General features: G+C 38.8%; 1 protein-coding gene across 1 annotated transcript in view; it reads left to right on the top strand.

The window, feature by feature from the left end:
- The window catches only part of galnt18b (UDP-N-acetyl-alpha-D-galactosamine:polypeptide N-acetylgalactosaminyltransferase 18b), a 77,150-nt gene that overhangs the window by 30,298 nt on the left and 22,322 nt on the right, over positions 1-24,530 (top strand). Inside the window, exons 2-6 of the mRNA XM_061037988.1 lie at positions 5,769-5,964; positions 9,055-9,221; positions 15,145-15,328; positions 18,679-18,876; positions 19,123-19,237. Coding sequence (XP_060893971.1) covers positions 5,769-5,964; positions 9,055-9,221; positions 15,145-15,328; positions 18,679-18,876; positions 19,123-19,237 — 860 coding nt within the window. The remainder of the gene's footprint in view (positions 1-5,768; positions 5,965-9,054; positions 9,222-15,144; positions 15,329-18,678; positions 18,877-19,122; positions 19,238-24,530) is intronic.

The following is a 24,530-nucleotide window of genomic DNA, read 5'->3' as shown; positions in this document are numbered from 1 at the left end:
CCTGGGGTATTTTCAATATTCTTCAATAAATGAAATACCGGGGGCTAAATGAGCCATCAACAGTGCCTGAGTATTGCAAAATTGAAACAGAGTTCTTTGAAAATGTTGTATTTTAATTATTTTAATATTGTATTTTACCAGTCTCAAAAACACAGATTAGGAATATACTATACTATATAATATATATATTTCTTCAAATACCCATCAGGTTCTGTGATTGGGTATATAACTAAGGAACCAATCACAGAACCTGATTGGTATTTGAAGAAAAACCCATCAATTGGAACTACTTAGGGTGCAATGCTTATCTAACACATTTTCAGCTTTTTTCAGATCAGACTAAACTCAGGTTATCAATTTATTCTACATTACATTGCACAGACATGTATAGAAAAAGCGACCATGCCAGTCCACTTGAGTTGAGCTTCAGGTAACAAAAAAGGGTTACATGAAGACTTGGAGATCTAAAGTTATCCAATATCTAAACGCAATTAATCACAAAATTTCAGTAGTTAAATCGTGATTAACTGCATTTTTTTAATCATATGTTTGAAATTCCATTATTTTGCATTTAAAACAAATAAGTTGCAGGTCCTAAAATAAGACAAAACAAGTATTTCCCCATTATAATGACACAAAATAATTGTTTAAAGTGTAAGTACAGGCAGAGATCGAGGCTTGATATTGATCAGATAAATGATTAAAGACATATCTTGAATGTAGTGAGACCTGAGGTTTGCATTGAAGTGTAAGAGAGGATGTTACCTCCACTCTTGTGGAGGTAGTGGCTCTGGTTGTCCACTTGACTGTAACCCGCACTTCAGATCTTTCAGTTGAGATTTTACACTTCTATTGATTTCCATTAAATTGTTACAACAGCCAAATGCTTCCCACTTCTGTCCCAGTGTATAATGGAGTACGGAGAGGCGGATAAAAAAAGGCCAGCCAAGAGCTGTTTTATCAGAAGCATGCATCTGAACTCTGCAGGATGGCGTCACATGGAAGAGATTTATCTCTGAGGTGTCAAAAATGATAATGATTTGCATTCAAAATTTAAAATAATTCATCCGCTACACAGACAGGAGGCAGTGAAAAAAAATAATTTGATAAAAATCTGTGGGACAGTTTTATCTCTGTGAACTATCTTTTATGGGATCACATTAAATAATTCAACATGTGCTGCTGTGCCTGTAAAAGGGAGACAGTATAGGACCTGCTTGTGTTCCTTCAATGACTTCTTTTTGGTGGCCAAGTTTAATGGCTTACAATCTAGTTTGTTTTTTAATGTTGTATGATCATATTATATATATCTTTTTTTTTTCCTCCTGGCTCCCTTATGTGACTGTGAAAACTAGAACTCAGTATCTTTGCTGTGCATGTAAGCTCAATCACTCTTAGAGCTGCACTCCACACATGCCTGGAGTGCTGCTGGGAAGCTTTGGGAATACTTCACCTGTCTACACTTTCACACACACATACTGTAGGTACACTCTAGTTATTGCCTCAGGTATTTGGCTCTGCTTTACTTGAGTTAGCACCAAGGTGAGACGTCAGATTGTGTGCTCAAGAAGAAACCGCTCTCAAAACACAAGGTTAAAGTCAGTCACATGACCTGCTCAATAAAAAAATCAAGTCATGTAATTTATTTGTACTGCCATGCTTGTCAGTCATCTAGTGTGTGTGCCCCACTGCAACAGCAAACAAAGAAAACAATGTTGCCAAGGTCCAAACATTACCAACCTTCCTCCGTACTGCCTCACAGATCCACCACTGAGGAAACGGTCTCTGTAGGGTTAATTAATCACCAACACAAGCAGACAAATGAACAGAGCTTCAGGGATACCTGCCAGGATTGACGTCCTGAAGAATTTTTAGCCTTCTTCTAAGTCTTATCACATTGTTCTCTTTTCAGGAGCCGAGACACTTTTCCTCAGCTTCACAGCAGTGAAACTTCAACAACTCTGTGTTAAATGTGAAATTTGAACTTTTCTCTGCCTCAGGCTCGAGCTGTGCACTGTTCTCTGAACTTCAGTGTAAGCTGACTTTTTGATTTGTTAATATTTCATTGAGCAATTTTAACGAATAATGTATCCATGTCTTGGAGTAAAAGACTGTGGGTACAATTCTGTATCCTACCACATATGGTAGACTGAATATAAAAGGCTCCAGCTTAAATGAAGTTAAATAATAATAATAACATTCCTCGGAGGTACGTTGCTTTGGACAAAAGTGTCTGTAAAATTAAATTGTGACATAGTAACATTATCAGTGTTTTGTCAAACACTCTTGATAAGCTTGAAACATTCACACAAACCTCTCTAAAATTCCTCTCCTACCTCTTATCTTAACTAAGTGTAAAAATTAGAGAGAAAAAATGATACTCAGTATGTAGCATAAACACATTTTGAGTATAACATTGACATATCATCATCATGGCTTTCTGAGATAGGTCGTTTTTGATCTTATCAGACTGTTGTTATAACTAGAAAAAATGTTTAGAATCAATTCAGGGCAAAGACTGAATGGAAAAGGGGGTGGGGACTCTGGTCCCCAAAAGTTCAACCAATAAGGAAGAGCTTTAATCATAGTGGTCGACAGGGTGCACCTCAACTGCTTAAAGAAGTCCCATTATGACAAGCTATACAATAAATTAACCCATTTTGTTACCAGACTTATTTCACCAGGAACCCTTTTACTGATGACTTTATGGTTTCAGTTGCTACTTTCAGTTTTTAGTCAATATAGTGTTGGCACAGTTTTGTTAATCATGGTCCTATTTACAGTCAAATACACAATAGAGCAAGGTTATGTCTAAACCATGAAGCATCCAGATCAGATGAAATGTGAGGCATCATCTGGATGAACGGAAAAAGGGCCTTACCCTTTGATAGTTGTGCAAAACTTTTAACTGAGGTTTAAGCAAGCTGAGCAAGGCCTGGTTTGGTTCATTCTCATAGTTTCAATGAGTTGGTACAACTTTTGATGAAATGGTTTTTAATATTAAGTTTCTGACTTCTTGCCTTCTGGTTGTATCCCAAGGAAAACAATGTTGGGACACGGGAGTCTAAGATGGGCAAAAAATAGTGAATTTTTTAAATACCTTTTCTTCTCTATCATTTTTTTCCGGCTTGAGTCTACTGGTTTAGTGGGCTTGTTGTATATTGTTAACATTTCAGCGCATGGTTTCATATTATGGTTGCATTGTTTCCCAATCTAAAAGTGTGGTTTTAAGAGGTATAGTAGCCTCATGCATCCAGCTTTGTGTGTTCACAATCACATTTGATTTCAAAAACAAGATGGCAGCAGCAAAATTGCTAACATCAAGGCTTCAAAACTATTGCTCTTGTTGTGTTTTACTTTTTGTTTACGAGTCATATTGAGTCATAATGTAGAGCCAATATTGATTCTGTTTTTGGTCCCTACAATTTTCTCAGGGTTATATTGGTAAATGTTGCTGCAGTTCTCAGCTAGTCAACAACTGCATTTGCATTTAGTTTGATCAGAGTGTACAGGTTTGTCTTTTTTAGTCAGATTACACAAGATTTTGTGTAAAAATTAGGCAGAAGTAAAAGTTTGTACCACCAAAAGTCTACATGCCCTTGGAGGCTGTAAAGGTCAGAGTGTTTGGGTAAACATAACATGTCCTCTTTATAAGTAGAACTCATAATTTAGCAGAATTTTAACTCTGTAGGTATCACTACAATCATTTTCTTCACCTTCCACAGACCTTAAGCTTCATTCTCTTTAGAAGCAAATTTTATTTTTCTTCATAATGTAATCCCTTCACACCTCCTCCCATATTGTTGTCCTAGTTCTAGGTTGGCTGACTGTTTGTCACTTGTACATAAAAGCAATCTGCTCATGAATATTAACCTTCCCCCAATCTGCTTAAAACACATGCATACTGCACACACGCACACACTTAACCTTGTCTTTTGCTTGCAGTGTCACTGAGGACTCAGCCTATTTTCTCCTTTTCTGGGTCTCTGAGGCTTCTGTAGTTTAAACTAAATATTGATTATGTTTGCTTTCAAATTCTGTGTCTTAGATTTTAAAAGGGTTTGTGTTTTCTTATTGATCTATAACACTACTTATTTATTTTAAAAACAACATCCATAAAAACAGCAGCAAACATTGCTATGACGAGCTACATTCATTTAACTAAGAAATCATTTTTATCTCAGTCTCTTGCAGATTATTTTACTCTGAAAATAAATAAACTCTTTTTCATATCTGGTAGGTTGTGAATTATTCCCAATAACCTCGGCCTGTCAGCAGTAACCTGAAATAGTGAAGCTCTATAATGAAATCTGTCCCATTGTTATTGCTGTATAACCTCAGTGTACTGCTGGGGACTGATGCTTTCTCTTTTAATGAAATAATTTCTATAACCGATGATAGCGGCAGCCACTTTCATTACATTTCATTTCCTGTTGATTAAGACATTTTAATTTACAATATGAAATTATTATCCCTGACATGAAGTCAATTTTACTCTGTCCATTTCAATTAGGTAAATGATCATGAAGTACATAATTTTCTTCACAGAAACCTCCCCTTTTTCTAGTCATAAATGTACGCTTCTTACTTGATATTATACTTTTGCAAACTATCACACTGCCTCCAGTCTTTGTATTTATTTTCGGATCGCATAAAAGATTTTTCTCAACTTCACAGTTTCACCACCACACTCTCACTCTCACACCCGTTTTCTTCACAGATCATAAATATCTCTATGCTGTTCAATAACACTAAAGCTCTGCAACATTACTTTTGCACTCCAGTAAATCCTTGCAACATGTCCCAACAGGAATAATGACATGCTTGTTATTAATAACAACCTGAGAATGCTATTTCACTTTTAACATTTCTTTAATTTTGAAGCACGAAAATAGAGCAAAAGGAGACGGATTTGCTGAGATTCCTGACTTACAGACTTAACTCATGCAAGTCCGGGAAATAAACTTTTATTACATTTTCTTCGTGCTGATATCACTTCATTCCCTATCTCCCCTGTATGCAATGGTGTTTGGCATTTAAACTCAATGCCTGTGAGTAAAGCTCCCTGACTCTTAAGTACACTCAGAAGTTTGCTTCTAAAGTACATTAAAACATCTCGAAGGCAGGACAGACAATTTAGCAGATGTCACGTCTGTTTTATGGAGTCTGGACATGAACTGAGTTGATCAACAAGCATCACAAGCAGTAATAAACAGTTTGTCAGTGTGTAAGTGTGAGTTTTCAGTGCTTTCAGTGCTGCTCAGCTATGAAATGAGTCACGACTGCACTCCCTTCAGTTTCCTGTCTTTAAACATAAAAGTAGCCCTTCTACAATACTCTGTACTGCGTGAATACCCACAACTTCTGCAAAAGAAAAGATCCCACAATACAACTTAATTAATTATTAGGGATGTGTGTGTTATGCTGGCGATGCTTCAGGGACATTAGTTTCATTTTCTCCTCTCTGAATAGGTCAAAGAGCAATGTCAGCTACAGAACAGCGTCTGGAATCTAATCTTTTGTTCAAGGACACCAGTAGCTCCTCTTTATGCATATGACCTCATGCTTTTTTTCTGCTGAAGGACAGCCAATCATTCTCTTCAACTAAAAGGCCACCCTTCACCTCCTAACATTGAGAACAACAGCATTTATCACAGTGATTATATGAGCAGGGTGATTTTTTTTTCCACACTCCTGAAATGTCACCTTATGCACAATGTCACTTGCTAGACAAATATTCATGCCATTTGTCTTCCTGTGCCTCCTAGAGACTCCAGGGAGGGGAGAGGACAGTCAGGCAGACTCATCCTTCTCCGACTCGTCTCTGTTCGCTCACTGGGGTCAGGAACTCGGTCCAGACAACCGGCGAGTGGCACTGAAGATGTTCCAGTACTACGGATACAACGGCTACCTCAGTGATCGTCTCCCTCTGGACAGGCCGATCCCAGACCTTAGGCCTGATGGGTAAGAATGCAGGTAGAACGGTGCTCAAACATAGTCCTTTTTATCTGTTGGCCCGTACCAGATGAAAACTGTTGATAATGCCCTTAGTAATTCATTTCTGAGTTATTTATTTATTTATCTGTTTTCTGACACGTGAAAATTACAGATTGAGAGAGTGTGCCCAATGCAATTTTGTGCTGCAAAAGTGGCACTTTGACTGTCTGCAAACAGATTTGTCTTCGCTCTCCCATCTCTTGGCTATCAACCTGCCACAATAATAGGTGGTGTACGATATAACAGTGTCAAAAGCAGCTGGTTGGTGGTGTGGTGTAATTGGCAGATCAACAAATATTGATGGTCGTATATAAAAGTAGGAATTGTGGTTTATACTTTTTATCACAGCTACTGCTATTAATACACTCTGATATATTACAGTAGCAATTGTGCCTTTTCACAAAATTAAAACCTTAACTATCAAGGTACTGGATCACATTCATGAAAAAACAATTCTTAAGATTTTAGAGGCAATGCTTTGAGCTTAATGCTATTGCTAGCTAGCAGCAATACTAAATTGCTGATAATAAGCTTTTAGTCTTATGTAAGCAAGTGTAAAGTGTGCCATGTTTACCTTCTATTTAAGTTTGTAGCTTACATTTGATATCAGAATTGTGTACAAAGTACAGCTGGCTAATGGACATTTAATTGGTTCAGGTTTTTGGTCATAAAGTCAGCAGGACATTATCTTTTGGCAGAAATTTTGCCATTTTCTTGGTTAATGAATATTTCCCAAAATTTGTCACGTAAAGTATGACATGATAAAATGTCCAGTATTATACACCAAATGTGCTGTGTTCAAAATGCTTGTTTCATGTTACCATCTGACAGAAAATAAAAGAAAGAGTTTACTATTATTACTCAATATTTGTCTTCACTGAAATGAAAAAAACATCAAATTTCTAAATATCTGCTGGGTTTATTTCTGTAAAACATTGAACTGACTGATAATTAAATCTTTAGCCTGCTCTCATTTGGTTCAGCCCTTTCAAACAAACTCTTTGCAAAGGACCAATCTCGTTTGAGTATTTTTCAAGGGACTCATGAAGCACTTTCTCTGCAGAAAATTCAGCACGCAGAGCAATTACCTGCTGCTGAGTCAATCATATACATATGCAAAGGAAAACTCTTGTTTGTTTAGGCTTGATTAAGGGCTCTTACTTTGGAAATACAAAACCACATGGACAGTCAAAAAAATAATCAACACATGCATTTAAAAAATTAGCACTTAAATGGCTCTTACCTCATGGGCACAAATGTCCTGAGTACAGTAATAAGCACCTTGATGAGATTCTGCTGCTGCTGGTTTTTCGTCTTGTCTTTTTTTCCCAGACTTCCTGTTTTTCTCCACTATCACTATCAAATACAGGTGTGAACAAAAGTCATCTTTAAAAACAGCCTTGTTTTTGTATTTATTGACTGAATGCAAGTCAAAGACGGAAAGCGTCCAAACTCAATATGGGACAATCTTTCAACCGGCAGTGTGGAACTTTTGTCTCCCCCTCCTGGCTACAATAGTCATTAGAGTAACACTTTTAAAGCCTAAAACGCATGACCTCTCTCCTCAAACAAAGGAGAAGCTAAAACAGTGGTTATCTGTTTTTTTGTTTTTTTTACTATAATCTCCCTTTGAATGCTGAGTTTAATTTTCATGCTCTTTTCTTGGACGCTAAGGATTTTACACAATGTGTCATGCCATACTAGCCAGCATCATCTCTACAGTTTATCCCCTGTTAAGCTCAGGCAAACCAATCATTGCTGGTTGACATTAAACACATCATTACAGGGTCTGAGATGCATTAAAACTCCGGTATGTGAAACATATGGAGATTTGCATGCCGTTGATAGGCTTAATCAGCTTTGAATGAATTGATTAAGCAAGGGCTTTAATGTAACCAACATTCATATATGTAAAAGTCCTTCACATCCCAGCTTAAACACTGGTTGGCTGGGATTCGCTTGTTCAGCATCACTCTCATATTCACAAGGTTACAGGAGCACACATTCTGGTTTGAAAATTGACACAGCTCTTAGATCTTCAGGGCATTTTGTCCACTGCACTAATATTTCTTCTGAACCTCCAATACCATTAATACTGTACAATCATCCAAAACTGTTCTGGAGGGACAGCCTACATTAATCACACAAGTTGTACACACATTGCCAAAAGAAGTGCTCGAACCATGGCATTCAGTTAACAAATCAGGTTTTCAGCCCCAATGAACATCATTATGTGCTAACAGCAGGAAAAGAGGTGAAAATAACACAATCCTGATGAAACTTACTCTTCACTATGAAATCGTATGGTCATGGCTGTTTCAAAAGGGTTATTATGGGTAATGTTTGACAATCCATATTATTCAATTAGAGAAATAATTGTCCAGTCATTACTCAAAGAACACAGTATTAAGTCGATTTTCATTTCAAAGAAACCATCATAAAAAATAAATGTGATTTCACCTGCTTCTTTTAGCCATATTTTTACAGTTTGATCTCTCTGCACCTCCAAAGAAACTGGTTTAAAATTACTCTCAGGAGAAGAAGCTGGACTTCTTTTCACAATTAAAATGTCAAAGTGTGTGCCAGACAACAGTATATTTTTTTGTTTTTTGGCAGGGGGGGCTTTTATACCTTTTTTTATACCAGGAGTCTGGAATCAAACCCCAGACACATGCTTTGAGGACTGCAGCCTCTGTACATGGAGAGCGGAGCAAACCACTTGTACAACCGACGCTTCCAGAAAAAAATATTTCTAAAGGAAAAAAGCGGAGCCTGACTGATGGAAGAACAAACCAATTTATTCAGTTTATTCATTTTAAATTGATCCCTGTTATAAGTGCATAGCAGGTTTAACACTATTACAGTTAAGTCATCGTCCATTTTCTGATGCTAATGTCTTTATACCCATTTCATGAAAATAAGGTCCCTATATAGTATTTCAAAAACAGTTGGCGTGAAATCAGACATAATCCTGCTTTTAAGGAATCATTGTCAAACGTCCTTTTGGCAAGATGCAGATGAACATTGCCTCACAAAGGCTTAATTTTTCCTCCACAGGTGCAGAAACATCACCTATCATTTAAACCTCCCTCAAGTAAGCATCGTGTTCATTTTTGTGAATGAAGCCTTGTCCGTCATCCTGAGGTCCATCAACTCGGCCATCAACAGAACACCCTCGCACCTTCTCAAAGAGATAATCCTGGTGGACGACAACAGCAATAACAGTAAGCAGCATTGTCTTATATAATACAGCAAGCTACACGTGTTAAGGCTGGCTAACAGCATTCTCTCTAAACCTAATCACTCTCTGAACAGTGAATTTGAACTTTTACTATCAAACCTGAGATACAGAATCCCAGGTTTTAATAAGGTCAGACTGAAACACTCTTTAGTACACCAGCCAATCCTAAAATTGAATATGGAGCTGAATCCAAGATCAAAGCGTGTGGAAATCCTCTGAATATTTCTTTGTTGTTTGAATATTTTGTCAAATGTTTGTATCTTAAATTTGATTTATATGTTGCAAATGGCATCGCTGTGATGCAAGACACATTTCAGACTATGTCTGACAGTTCTTTGTATCAATAATCGTCCTGTAGCATCAATCAATCTATCAAGCCTTATTTTTCTTTCTATTCTAAAGTGATGTGTATGGGGAAGCAATAGCGAAATACTCTGCATTTGCAAAACTTGAAGAGTTGCCATGCGACCTACAGATCAAAACAATGCTCTCTTCAGAAACACCTCCCTTATCCCTCAGCTCCACTCTCCTCTTCAGTCTCCACACTTCACCCACCTCTACCATCGTGTTTTACAAGCAGGGTTCTGTAACCAAGAGACAGCAGCAGAGTGATGATAACATTTTAAATCAAGGTTCCACGATCAAGTTCAAGTAATGATATGCATCTCAAAGTTGATTTTAGGTTTGTCTTTTTAGGTATTTGCTACAGTTTGGAAGGTCTATTGGTTCCCCATCATTTGTTCTCTTGCAACTGTTATTATGTGTCCTGACACAGCTTACTTAAAAAATGTCCCCTTTCAAGATTGTGAATGCAATAAGAGTTAGGGGGTGTTACTTCTGCCTTTTCTCATGATCCTTGAAAATGACCATGTTTGAAAACACCTAGAGAAAGGAGTGCTTGCCAGGTATAGAAACGGTAACTATGGGGGAAGTGACTAGCTTTTGGTGGCTTTGGCAGCTCCCATATTTATTGCTGCTCCGATAGCCTCCAGACTGCTTTCAGGTTTTTTAATTAGGGGCTGTGTTCACTGGATTTAACCGATTGATGAATAACACTCATTAGCTGCAACACCAGGAAATGTGCCCAGGGGCAGATAGTAACCCAGCAAGGTGATGAAGTGTTTGTACATATCTTGTCTGCATTTGCAAGCCTAATTCTTGCATCTGAATGCAATGGATGTTGTGTAAACAGAGTCAGGTTGAAAAGATATCAAGTTTATGCTGACAATGTAGCTGCAGAGCTCTGTTCGCTCGTTATTACAAAGATGACTCATGTGTGCGATCACTTCTACAGTAGGTGGCTTTAATCTGCCATGCAAAGCATAAGAAATTGACCTCAAGTCACTTGTTAAGAGTGGACCTATTATTTTCTGTGTGAGACATAAATACAGTTAAGAGGAGGAAGCAGGCTATAAAAAGGCAACAATACTGTGCCAAGGTCATTTATAGGTAATATAAACTTAAATGGGTTAGGCTCCCTTTACCAAGGACTGAGAAGCCATTAAGGGCAATCAACAGGGGAAATACTGACATTGGGAAGAATATATGTGTACCAAAGTCAATAATGCAAAACATGTAGCATGGCTGGTAGCCTGCTGGAAAATAATATCGACTACCGTCTGTGTAACTTATTTAAACACACTGAGAAAGAATCGTTCTCTCTCAGGCTGTTATTGATCAGAAGATTGAATATATATCAGAAGTTTTCTATTCGTAAATGAGAAGATGAAAACCCAAAAGTTTCTCCAACTCCTCCTAGCGCACCATTGGATTATAACATCAGGCCTCATGGATTCATATTTCACATATATCACATAATTGAGAATGAGGGAGCAGTTGCCTTTGGCTCCGTCTGGGACCCAAGTCACGCGTTGACATTTTGCTGATGGCATTTCACCCTGCTTTGCCTGAGCACTCTGTCACACTGTGTCTGATAGGTCTGGTGTTATCATTATCACCATGACTGTGAATCTTATCTGTGCTAAAAGTCGTTAGCCTGTTGACCCGTGATTCTGCTGAGATTGTTGAAGGGGTCATCGTCCGCAGCGAAACTCCCAGGCACCCATGGCTTTACATTAGTCATCCAGCACTGTCACAGATCCCCTCTGAGAGGCATTAGCATGCAGGAGAATGTGTAGCCATCAAGGGAGAGAAGGGCAAATTGACCTAGCTGATTTCTCCTTAATTGGATAATGTCCCAAGTTTTGGCCCGAGAAAACGCTCTCTGTGTTAAAGTGAGATTTTGTGAGGGGTTTGCGCTTATTAGACAGGCTGTTGGAGGACACATGATTCCATACTTTACCTTAACTGATAACAAGTAGGAGTCTTGTGCATAAGTGGGACTGAAGGATTTTTTGATAGGCAGCAACATTCAAGCGCAATAAAGTCAGCAGAAAGCATTTAACGCTGTTATTCACACCTCTCCCTGTCTCCCATGGTGCCCTTGCCAGATCACTAGCTTTTTAACTTTTTTCAGTCTGATTCATCGTGTCTGTGAAACCAAGGCACTCTTTCAGATGCCCATCAAAGAGATTCAAATAACTAAAATCACTAGTTAGTTAACTACTCACATAAAGAGTTTGTCTCCTGAATATTGGAGCTGTAACTAAAATTCTTAATTTTTTGCTCTTCATTGATAATTTTCTGTCTATTAAAAATGTGAAAATAAAGACAATCATATTTTATGTTTTCCATCTTGAAAATGGGAGTTATTCAGATTATTAAATGAGGAATAACAGTAGTTATTGAGACTTGAGTAGAAGAATCCTGTTTTTTTTTCATATAATGATTAACATTATAGTAAATGAGTGTTTACTCAAATGATTTCACATTATTTATCTGCTAATCATAAAAAATCCTTCATTTTAAATAAGGTTTCTGCAGTAATTGAGATGAATTGTGCAGGATTCAGACAATGCACAAAAACTGATTCTACTCACCCTACACTTTTGTGAATCTCTGTGAGTATTGACGATCCAGACAGCAGCTCAGGGATCCAGAGAAGTTCCAGCTACTGTTTGAAAGCAGGTAGACATCCAGCAAGCAGTGGCAGCAGGTCTAGTTGAAAGCTGGAGGGTACTCAAAAGTTTGGATGATTCTCACATAAAAACCAACATAGTTGAGTGTACAGTTTTCACTGCCAACTATAAAATACAAGCAGTGCATATTTGTGCTGGAACTTTAGTAACATTTGTTCAAAATGTTTTAAACAAACTGACAGTCTCATATCCAAACTCTGGCCCCTGGATTTAGATTCAATACTGGTGAAGAAGTGGAGGAAGAGTTAGAATCAGTGGATCATTATGTTCACAACTGCAGAAATGTCTAAGATCAGTGTGTAATTGCCAAATAGCACAGTGCAGGCTACACAACATTTGTGAAGCCTGGTCTCATGCTGATTGGCCATCTGCTGTGCAAGTTATAACGCCTGTGTGGTGATAAAAGTGGTGGTTAGTTTTAACATGAATGACAGGAACAAAAAGTATTCATACTATAAAAAGACAGAACAAGAGGACTTTTAAGCCATGTTCGAATACAAATGAAAAAGGAAAATTTGAAAGTGTCTTTTGTGGATCAGAAAAACAGGATTCATATATGGACAGAAATATTTATTTTAAATGTTGCTTTATTGTATCACACTAAGGATTAAAGTGTGATGAGGGACTTCTCCTTTAGCTTTTCATCCTCTGAGAAAAACCTGCTTTCTTGTTACATTTTGAATATTTAACAGGATTTAATTCTTGGCTGCTCTGTGAAGTTAGAAACCTGTTAACTTGTTGTTTCAGTCCAACTACATTCCATAGCCCATTGCTTTCCAGCAGAGCTTCAGCAGGATATCAGTCGTTAAAGAGCGATGACTGCTGGCCATCAGCCATTCCTGCTGAAATGAACTATGCTTTAATAGGATTTGTTATGAGGCATTGTACATCATCATTCTTATTTTCAATTCACAGACACATCTCAATGACTTCATTATTGATGGATTAAAAATGGTATTGTAATCTGGAGGAACCAGCAGCTGCTCTTATGAGTAACTGCAGGAGCTTTTTCTTTAGCCAGAATTAAGCCAGACATTTTTACACATAATGCAAAGACATCAATTAATAAAAGTGAGGGTCTTGTAGCCCTACATTTCCCTAGTCCCTGTGCTTTACGGTCTTGAAAGCTAATCATGGGCAGATTTATACCTGGGATGTCGTCTGATTGCAATTATGCAGGAAGGATAGAGAACCAGCCACTGCTGGCTCTTCTCAATGGGAAACTATCCTACTTACCGTATCATCAATGTGTTAAGAGTCCTATGTGTATACCCCTGCACCGTTTTCAAACAGCACACCCTTTTATGAATTTTTTAAAACCTCTTGTGGATAATCGAAACAATAAAAACAACCCCAGTGCTAGTCTCACATATCGTCCATGAGGTGTCTTCTTTTGAAGGGATTTAGCCATTTCACAAAAAAAGTGTCAGGATTGAGCTGAGTATGGCCATGACTAATACTCAAACTAAAACTTTTAACAAACATGAGAAACCATAGATTAATTTTTTAACTCGTGACCACTACTCTTCCAACCTTTAGAAAAGATTGCTGAGAAATTAAGAAATTAAGTAAATCAATTCCCCTATGGTTTTGCATTTTATTTTAAGGCTGGCTGTCGAAGATTGATATGTGAGGCGTTTTTGACTAAAAGATACCAACAATTATCAGCCTATCAGCCTTTTGGATCAAGTTTTAGAACAATTATTAAGCAAAGCAGCCCATATATATTTTAAAAGTTAGTGAAAATAAGGCAGATACAAAATATTTATAAATAACAGTTTTATTCAAATAAGTCAACTCTGGGGCAATTGAATATATGGTGGGTCTTTGCAGAATCATGACTTGTTTGAAGACGATGTGCTGCTTTGAAAATATTTGATGTCTTTGATCAGAAGAAGGTCAAGGGTGTTGTTTCAAAGCCTCCATTAACTTCACAATCAGATGTATAACATTTTTTAAGGGAACTCTTGTCGAGTTGTGCAGGTTTAGAAAATCACACAGTGGAGCCGGCCCTACTTCTGAAGCATCCAAAAGTTGCTTGAATCTGTGTCTTATTTTTATTAAGTCAAAAGGTCACATTGTCTAAAAGTGAAATAGTGCAAACAGCCAAAGATTATTTTATTTACAAATGCTCAGAACATGTAACTTTTGAACTTTGTCCAGCTTTATTCACTTGATTTAACAGTATAGAGTTGGGTTATTACTGTGGTGATGCACACTCACAAATTTGCTGACATTAATCAGAAGACTCCAACAATTGGCCTTTAAAGAACCTTTAATCAGCCCAAGTTTTTCCCACTCTTCTTGAAATTTCTATTGTTGAATCTTTGCTAAAATTGATTATAATTTGGAGAAATGAAACATCTGAATATTATTACCACTAATAACTTGTCAAGGAAAATGTGGTTATTTCTTGTAAAAGTACCTCTGACTCATTTATCCTGCAGCAGGCTGTGTGACTCATAGTGAAGGATTTAGCTCAGGTAATAATGCAGGTAAACTTTGAAGCCAGACAATAAAACGGATGGACTTCCTCCATCTCCTTCCGCAGTGTTTTGAAAGCATTGCTGGCACAGTCCTCAATATTGCAATACCTCCTTACGACTGGTAAAGCCACATGGAGGTCTGCTGTGCGGCTCAAGCTGCTGTCTGTTTGGTCCAGTGATCAAAGCAGTGAAGCATGAGTGCGTCTGGACTCTTACCATTGAAATTCTGCAGACTGTAGGAGGACATGACTGGAGGAGGATATGACAGCGTCTTGTGTTGTGGGTGGAATTTTTCTCACAAGTAGCACTTCTCTCACCTGTCTCACACGAGATCTGCAAAAATGTATAAAAAATTGGTAAAAAAAAATGTTTGTATTTGTAGATGAGCTTAAGGAGAAGCTGCAGGATTTCGTGTCTGAGACTAACAGCAGAAGTCCAGGATTTATCAAGCTGGTGCGGCATTCCAAGCAGGAGGGGCTTATCCGGTCCAGAGTGAGCGGGTGGAGGGCTGCTACAGCCCCAGTCGTTGCCCTGTTTGATGCCCACGTCGAATTCAATATTGGCTGGTGAGTCACTCACAACAAGTAGAGCGTGAGGTCAGCTCAGCTCTACACAAAGAGAATGGTTCTTTAGTCCTATTAGTGTATGTTTCTAAAACATGATTACTTTTTTCAATGTGTTTGTTTGTTTTGTAATCGACTCTTGTGTTTTTGACAAAAAACACAGAGACAATGCTTCACAAGATCATAACCATCACTGTCAGGGTGCTCAAACTCCCCCGGAAACTCTGCGCTCCGTCCCAAATCTGTCATGAGGAACTGAAAAACATCCAAATTTATATCCTCACTGAGCTTACATGGTTTTAAATCCTTGAGATAAATAAAATGTACCTGCTTATTGATGCAATCATGAACCATTTATGAAATTATGAGAAATTTATGGAATTCTCTGACTAATGTCGTCAAAAGTACGATAAGAAGACTGCCACCATTCTCATATCTATGGATTAAATAACAAACTGTGACCAGTAAGCTTAACTTGGAATATCGGCATAACAAAATCTTAAATCATTAAGTTAAATAAATTATTGAGATTACTCTCTCTTGCTCGTGGCAGCTTTAGGTTCTAGTTGCCAGCCTATTAGCCCAACAGCAATACATTTAAATCAACATCTACAGGCACTGAGGTCTTTGAGGATTCAAGGAATTTAAGGGGAAATAACAGGACATTTTTAATCCATTGAAAATATCGGGCGAGAAAATGGATATAGTATTGTGAAAACAAATATTGTGAAACTTTACTATATCCTTTTTTTGTAGAGCCCTTTATTGTATTTCAATCAAGTAAACATATTGAAAACACCATGACCTTATGGAATTACAACAGTGCATGCCGTAAATTTCCATGCAGCTCTTCTGGTTTTCCAATTTGATTTGTGAAAATTGAAGTAGGTCTGTTAAAGGAAATGTTATGACTATAACCTCTGTTCCCTGAAGGAGAGGAACAAGGTACAACACATATAGTATGGGATACCATGCCCCCGCAGGGCCTGATTGAAGACACCTCTCTTCATGCCTATAAGCAGATGGTCTGTTGTGATGTATGTGTGGTTTCGCCTGCAAATAAACACATCCGTTAAAGTAGTCTCAGCCTCAGTTAGAAAGCCGCTCTTCACTCAGCCCATGCTGTGCTGTAAGGCAAACAAGTGTTGTACCTCTTTCCTCTCCTTCAGGGAACAGAAGTTAAAGTCATAACATTTTGTTCCCTTTCAGTCGATTCACTCAGTACAACACATATTGGACATATATACAAGCAAACCGAACCAGAGTCAAAACTTCCAGCACTCTAGTGCATCATAGACCCAGTAGAAAGGACGGAATGCGCCACTGAAGGAGCTGTCACATCTAGACGTTAAAACCGAAAAAAAAATGGTGGTGATGACCAACTTGCTGCACGTCAGATGCCACTTAAAGATACCCCTTTAAACAAAGAGGTCCAGCATGGACCTCACTAGATTGTGGAAATAGCCTCCACATCCAGTGTGAAAGCCATTGTTTAGACAGAGCTTTGCCATTGGCTGGATAGGCTGGTCCAGTAGACGTGCACTCTGAGTGCGGTCTATGTGGCACAGGTTACCTCCTCTGCTCCTCAGATGCAAAGGGAGAAGGACAAGCTCAAGAGCTCAAAAGCCATGGAACTATGAACATAACAGGGTAATGTAAACTTGGAGCCATCTGAAGTGAATTGGGTGCAAGAAGGATGCACAGATAAAGCATGAAGGTTGCCCACTCATTTTGTGAAGGTCAAAGCAAGAAGCATGTGGAAAATGTCATATCTAAAGACTCAATAGGATCAAATGGGGAACCACAGAGAGCATCAAGCACTAAAGCTAAATCCTATTAGGGGACCACAGTCATCAGACGGTGAACTCCTTAAAAACACATGGCCAGAGGGTGTGCACATGGCGTCATCCCATCAAAGCCAACGTGACAGCCAGATATAGCTGCACTTATCAAGCAATTCCTGAAGGAATGTAAAAATTTCCACAATTGATCTCTGAAATGGAAGTGCATTTCGCGAAGAGGAAGCTCACTGCCAGCAGACTGATTGGGTCACTTAAGGGCCACTAGAATCAGGGACATGCCCTGTTGGCATACCCTCTTCAAAACAGGCAGTATCATCTCCACTAGGAGAAAAGCATACACAAGTATGCGGGGCCATCTCACAACCAGTGAGAGACAGTCCAGCGCTTAAAAGCTTGTATGTTTAACAGCCAGAGCCAGTGATCATAGGCACCATCCTGCCCTATAAGATCACACAGAAATGCAGTTTGTGTCTCCATTAAAATTATGAGAGGCAGCAGTAAAATACGGATACTCTGCTCTCTGACAGACGGGATCGGCTGGAGACGTGTCCAGATAAGCTGCCAGGAATGGCTCCATAGAGGGAGGGTTAAACAAGCCAGCTCTTTCAGCTCCATCTAAATCCAGACATTGTCAATAGCCATGTGGATAAGTAGTAGCCTGGTAGACAGCCATTTTTTCATCCATCCATTTTCTTGTGCTTATGCAAGGTCAGGTCGCGGTGGCAGTAATCGCAGTAAGTCAACCCAGCAATGTTTTATCGCTCCTCCTGGGGAATTCAAAGACATTCCCAGGCAGGACAAGATATATAATCCCTCAGGGTCTACCCTGCAGTCCCCTCTCAGTTGGATGTGCCCAGAAAACCTCCAAAGAGACACATCCAGGAGGCAACCTAATCAGATGCCCGAATCACCTCAACTGGTTCCTTTCGATGCAAAGTAATAGCTGCTCCACTCTGAGTTCCCCCCCGAATGTCCAAGCTCCTCTCCCTATCTTTAAGGCTGAGCCCAGCCACCCTCAAGAGGAAACTCATTTTGGTCCCTTGTATACGCATTCTTGTTCTTTTGGTCACTATCGTTAGGCAGAGCCACACATCGATATCACAGGCCATCTGCCTTAAAGACATAAATTGAAGTGTCTTTAGTCAGGTCACGCGAGGGCGTGTATGCTGGCATTTATATTTGAGCCACTCGTATCCTTACAGCAGAATGTCAAATGTTTCATCAATGTGTCATCAATTTTGCATTGCAAAGACATATGTAAGATGCATGTTAAGTAGCATGTCATTGTTCAAGAACTGGGGGGGGGATTGTTCTCTTTGCAAAATAGTAAAAATATCTCATGTCTTAATACTCCTATGGGGAAAACACTTACTTATACTTACCAGATATGAATAGGGCTTTGTCATAGTAATACATTTGATTAAACTCATTTTGTTTTATTTTTTAAAATAATTGACCCATACTTGACTCATTGATCAATAAGGCAATGGAAAGAGCTTGTCGAAAACAAATACTCGCAATAAAAACACTTTTTTTTTTCCATGTGCGAAGGGCTGAACCCATTCTTCAGAGAATTAAAGAAGATAGAACCCGAATAATCTCCCCATCCTTTGATAACATCAAGTACGACACGTTTGAGATTGAGGAGTATCCACTGTCCGCTCACGGCTTCGACTGGGAGCTGTGGTGTCGCTACCTCAACCCGCCCAAAACCTGGTGGCACAAGAGTAACAAGAGTGCACCAATCCAGTAAGTGAACACTACTGTGTCATTAAGACCTGAATCAAAGAACATTATAGTATTATTTGATGTGTGAAATTAAGTAAAACAAATATCATCCCTGCTAAAAGGGGAATTCATGCAGCATTAACAGACAAATATACTTTGTGCAAGGTCTTTTGTCTTTTCCCCGCTGTTACTATAGCAACAGTGCCACGCTAACAAATAACCTGTGCAGAGGAACAAAACTGATCTTCATCATCTCTAATCCCTCAGGAGCCCTGCCTTGATTGGCTGCTTCGTGGTGGACAGGCTGTACTTCGAGGAGATTGGTCTGCTGGATGAGGGGATGGAGGTGTACGGCGGAGAAAATGTAGAGCTGGGCATTAGGGTGAGTAATAACATCTTCACCCCTGTGGACATGGGCCATTGTTCATGCAGGTAATGTGTGGAAAATTAACTGTGATAATGACACTTAATGGCTGTTGAGAGCAAGGTCAGGGAAGGCTTCATTGTCTTGTTTTTATATGAAATACTTAACTCACTGAAAAGTGTCACTTGGCTGAAGTAAAAAATAATTATGAAGAGATGGAGGGGAAGTTACTTAAATGATGAGAGAGCTATGTGAATGCAGAATATCAGGCCAGTGTGTCTTTTTTTATTTCTGTAAAGGGTCAGTGTTTTGCTCTGTCAAACTGAGGGAGAGCTTGGTGTTGGAGGTGAGCTGGAATCTCCCTGAGGTGAAGCAGGTGATTGGGTAGTGATGCGAGGTCTTTCAGTCCCCCGCCACAACTCTTTGATTCTGAAAATGCACTGATATTTAACTGAGTTTAAGCGCTGCAAAACTGTGTGTACCAAGCAGTGGAAATGCATCATGAACCAGCTTTAAGATTTATTTTTAGGCCGGTTTAGGCTTTTATTATAGAGATAGGACAGTGGATAGAGTCGGAATCAGGGCGATAGAGAGTGGGGAATGACACGCGGCAAAGGAGCCACAGGTCGGAATTGAATCCAAGCTGCTCGCTTTGAGGACTGTAGCCTCTGAACATTTGCCGTGCAAACTAACCACTAGGTCACCGGGGCCCCTAGAGGTGGGCACAGTTCATTCAAAAATGTAATTTTCAACTCTGTTTGGCTGCAGTTCTTAATTTAGCACTGCAGCTGTTCTTTTGTTATCTACGGCATTAAATAATATGCCATTATCCCAGGCATGAAGCACAAATACTTTACTCTAATTGTAGGGGTTTGTGTCTTAGTTTACAGTAAAAATTGGAATTTAAAGAATCAACCTGATCCTTTAAATGTTATTCTTAATGTAAGGATAATGATTGCACACTTTGACAGGGACAAGTCAACACAGTCGAGTAATTGTTCGGGAGCAAGTCTACCCAGAGTAACTTGTAAAGTCAAAGCCAAAATATTTATACTCTGATTAATTCCTAAGACTGAATGATCACCTCAAACTCCTTGGGATCTCTCTGAAGCACATGTGGGAGCTGCAGCACTCAAAGTCATTGTTATTGTTGGCAGTGGTGTGTTAAGAGATTGTCGACAGTGTTTGTAGCTGTATTGTGTTCCTGTCACTGTGCTGCACCTGGAGTAATTTTCAAACCATCTCCAGCTCTCACTTGGATGAAAATTGGTTGTCGTTTATTCAGTTCAGCAGCGACTACAAACAGATGGGTGTGAGAAAGAACAAAGCATCTATAGGGAAGGCTAATGATAGCATACATTTACTGTACAAAGTCCCTAATGTAGCTATCAGCATGTTCAAAACCAAGAAGAAGCAGGTGAGAATTCCTCTTCTCTCATTCTTACAAGATTTCTCTGCTGGAGAGTAGTGAAAGAATCTTACAAAAAGGCATCAAATAGGGAAAAAAATGTCCTTGCTAATGTTGACAGGAGATCAGTCGAGTGAGTCGTTTTCCTCCAGAAGTGGCATGCTTTTAAAATCTCTGGGTCTGATAATAGCCCTGCTGATTGCTTTATAGCTGGACACATTGCTGATCTTATCACAACTTGGGACCTCTCTCTGTAAATAAACAGTTTGATGAATCTTTTAGGTTCATTGCTCTGTGTCTTAGTTTGGACTCCAGCGTTACACTCAATGTTGTTTACTCGGTTGCTTGTGTAAGACTGACTGTGCTCGCCCTTGCCTGGAGGTTAATGTAGTCTGGAGTTCAGTAAAGCTTTTGAAACAGAGGTTGACATAGTGGGCCTAGAGATACAGGACTGCAGGACCTTGGCTCGGCCCCAGATTAGCAGTCCCATAGAGCCCCAGTAGGGACTGTCTGCCTGCCTGCCTGCCTGCCTTTCTGTCTGTCTGTCTGTCTGTCTGTCTGTCTGTCTGTCTGTCTGTCTGCCTGGCTGCAGCATATTGGTCATGCCTCTGGACCACCTGCCAGCGCACAGACAGGCTACTGACGGATCCTCAGAGACACACTCAAACCAGGCCAGCAGCTCCAGGCTTTGGCTGAGGCTTGAAAGGGATGTCCTGTGCAGAGTGAGGGAGAAATGAACCGCTGCTTTCACAATCACATTCTGTCACTGGGAGGTGGCTGCAAACTATATTATTATGTTCTATAGTATGGTGATGCATGAGGATTATCATCCTAATCCTGCATATTGACACACATGAAATATGTATTTTATGTGTCTGTGTCTGCAACTGCAGGAATGTGTCTGTGCACACAATGCATTCCAGTTCCTTTAAAATAATTTGTGCTGAAGGAGAGACTTTTATCTTGAGTCTTCTTGACACTTCAGTGTATGATAAGATTATCTTTGCTTATATAGCACTTACGTTTCATGCATTTTACCTGCATGCTTAAAATACAGCAATGGAAAACATAGATACAAGGGGCAGTTTCAGTAAGCAATGCAGTTATTGCAGGTGCATTTCAAATGTGTATGTGAAACAAATATCATACATAGAGCAAACAGTTGAAAGTAAATGGGTAAAAAAAAAAAACTAAATAAAACAATCATACAATTATTTAAAGCAGCTTTTAAAATATGTCTTCCAAGCAGTATATGGTGTATTTCTTCTATTCACAGTTTAGTTTCTCTATATATTTCATGGACTAAATATTAATCAATCAGTCAGACATTGTTTGTAAAGCCCTTTCAAAGAATTTAACACAAAGTGTGTTTTAAAAAAGAAAAGTGTGAATGTTGAATCCCAAAAATGTCTCACTGTTTAATCTGCATTTTGGGTGGAAGGTAATCTTTGAAATCAGTGCCTTTGTGCTGGTCATTGCACGTAGTTGGAAGTAAACAGAAAGTGCTGGCAGGCTTTAATTACTACTGAAAAAATAGCCAGTGGCGGTCATACAAAATAGACAGTGTCCCCTCATTTGCCATAACAGGATTCAAACTAGTCACCTGAGACGCAAAAACATTTGCATTCACATGTTTCGTAAACCATGATGGACCCAAATATCCGTGTATCATTGTCAGTTATTGGACCGTGTTTGTGTCTGTCATTGCTGTAACGCTGGCAGCCTCCACACATAAACCAGCTGGTTGATTTGTCTTTAGAGGCGAGTGTTTGAGCAGGAAGTTCTACAAACTGGAGGACTAACATTCTTACTGACATTACTTCTACTCTTTTAGACTTGTGCTTTAATCCAAAGTGAGTTATGGTCTTACTATCTGTTATGTCTTGCAATAAATTATTGAGAGGTAAACCTTGAAAGCGTGAGTCCTCGTCCACTAAACACAGAGTTAGAGCCACTAAGCTGTGGCCTTTCACATCTGTCTCACAAAACTGGCTGTCTGTTTAGGCTTGGTGTAACAATGTGTTGATTTGTTTTTTGGGTTGCTTCGTAGATGTGCAGCGGACCCGAAATATCGTTTTTTCTGTGGTGTGATCCTTCAAGTCTGACTGGACGGTGGCAAATTGAACGCAGCTCTGAAACTGAATAATAATACAAATGATTTCCCAAAACACCTGTGAATACTGGGTGCAATGCCAGTGAAACCAGCCTGCAGCCATGTATCACAGAGAGAACAAAGCAGACATCATCACTCTTTGGCTGTGCCAGGAAGGTTGTGTTGAGAAATGAGGATCATTGATGAAAAACAATTATGAGGCTGGTTTTGTGCACAGTATTTATGGTGGTGTCAATAAAACAAAATTACTGTCATAATAACTATTACCACATTAGAGTTCAGCCAAAAATGCAGGCGGTAATTTATATTCACTAAACAATGTGTTGTCATATCTTTATGTCCATTTTAAAAAGCAAGTTTAAAGCAAGCAAGAAATACATTTTATCTTTATAGCGCCTTTCTAAATGCTGAAAGACATTGTAAAGAATCACATTAAAAGGAATGCAAAGCACAAAGAGTACAAGGGGAGAGTACAGACAACACATACATGTAGAGCACAGCACACCAGATTGAAAGTATATGTAATGATGTTTACCATCTCTGATTCATCATTTACAATGAATCACCAAGAGTCTAAGTTCATTGCCCTGAATCAGCATAGCTAGCAGACAGCTAACGACCCCCACCTGTCAGTCAAAGCAGCAATGCCCTTAATTAATTAATGCTTAAATGTGAGCAATATTATCATTTTTAATTGATGGTTTAAAAATACTATCCCTTTACAGTTGTTGTGAACTGGGGAAATGAGCTGTAGATCATTTCTGCATCAGGCTGTTAACATGTTTATTTCAGCTTTAAATATAAGGCTGAATAGGAATGTACTCGCTTTTAGCAGGTCACTAGTTTCCTTCCAGGATATTCAGGAGTGTTTGGGCAACAAAGAAAAGTTTGTTTGATTTTTCACCCTCAGTGGTTGCCACTTGTTTAATATGCAACATTTAATATTATAATCTTTATAGAACATGTCAACTTAATTTTAGCCGTAAGTCTTAAATTCGGTATCTTATTTATAATAACTTTTTTTTTTGGACAGCACATGAAACCAAAACAAAGCATATTGATTCTGCTTTTACAGGAACAATGAATAAATGGCTGACGGTCTCGGGCATTGTTTTATTTATGTCTTGTGATGAGAACACTGAACATAAAGCTGCATTTAAATGTGTTTTAAAAGGGTTAGTTTTGTCATTGCTAATTTGTCTTTCTCCATCACTTCAATTATACATACAGTTCTTTGTAATATATACTAGATGAATCTTGTAATTTTTGCTATAATGATTCAGTGTGTGCATGTTAGTCCAGCTCTGATTGAGTTCGATGACCCCTGTACTGCTGAAAACGTATGGGAGCCCACCACATAATCTCAAACCAACAGGACAATCAGTGAGAATGACTTCTGTCTGACAGAGGTGATATGGGCCGTAATAAATGTAGCACAGATTTATGAAAGATAAAATCTACATAGTTAATTGTATTAAATGCTGTTTTAACCTTACTGAAGTCTCCAAAGAATGACAGAATATCTTCTGAACAGCAACATTATTTCACTGATCACTGTTCACTTTACAGTGACTGCCACTCTAAATACAGATACATATATTTATAAAGTATGACTAACAAATAATGTCATCATACAAATGTAAGACATTATTTTGGTTCTTAAAAAGGCAAAAACACATTTTTTAGTTTTAACATAGTTCTTGATGCGGTTGATTTTTGAACAAGCAGAGACTGATGTTGGGAGCTCAACTGTTCATACTGCCACTGGGGTATAAAATGCTAAAGAAATC

The sequence above is a fragment of the Labrus mixtus genome, chromosome 1, assembly GCF_963584025.1.
Source record: "Labrus mixtus chromosome 1, fLabMix1.1, whole genome shotgun sequence".
NCBI lineage: Eukaryota > Metazoa > Chordata > Actinopteri > Labriformes > Labridae > Labrus > Labrus mixtus.
This window is presented reverse-complemented; position numbering and strand designations above follow the sequence as displayed.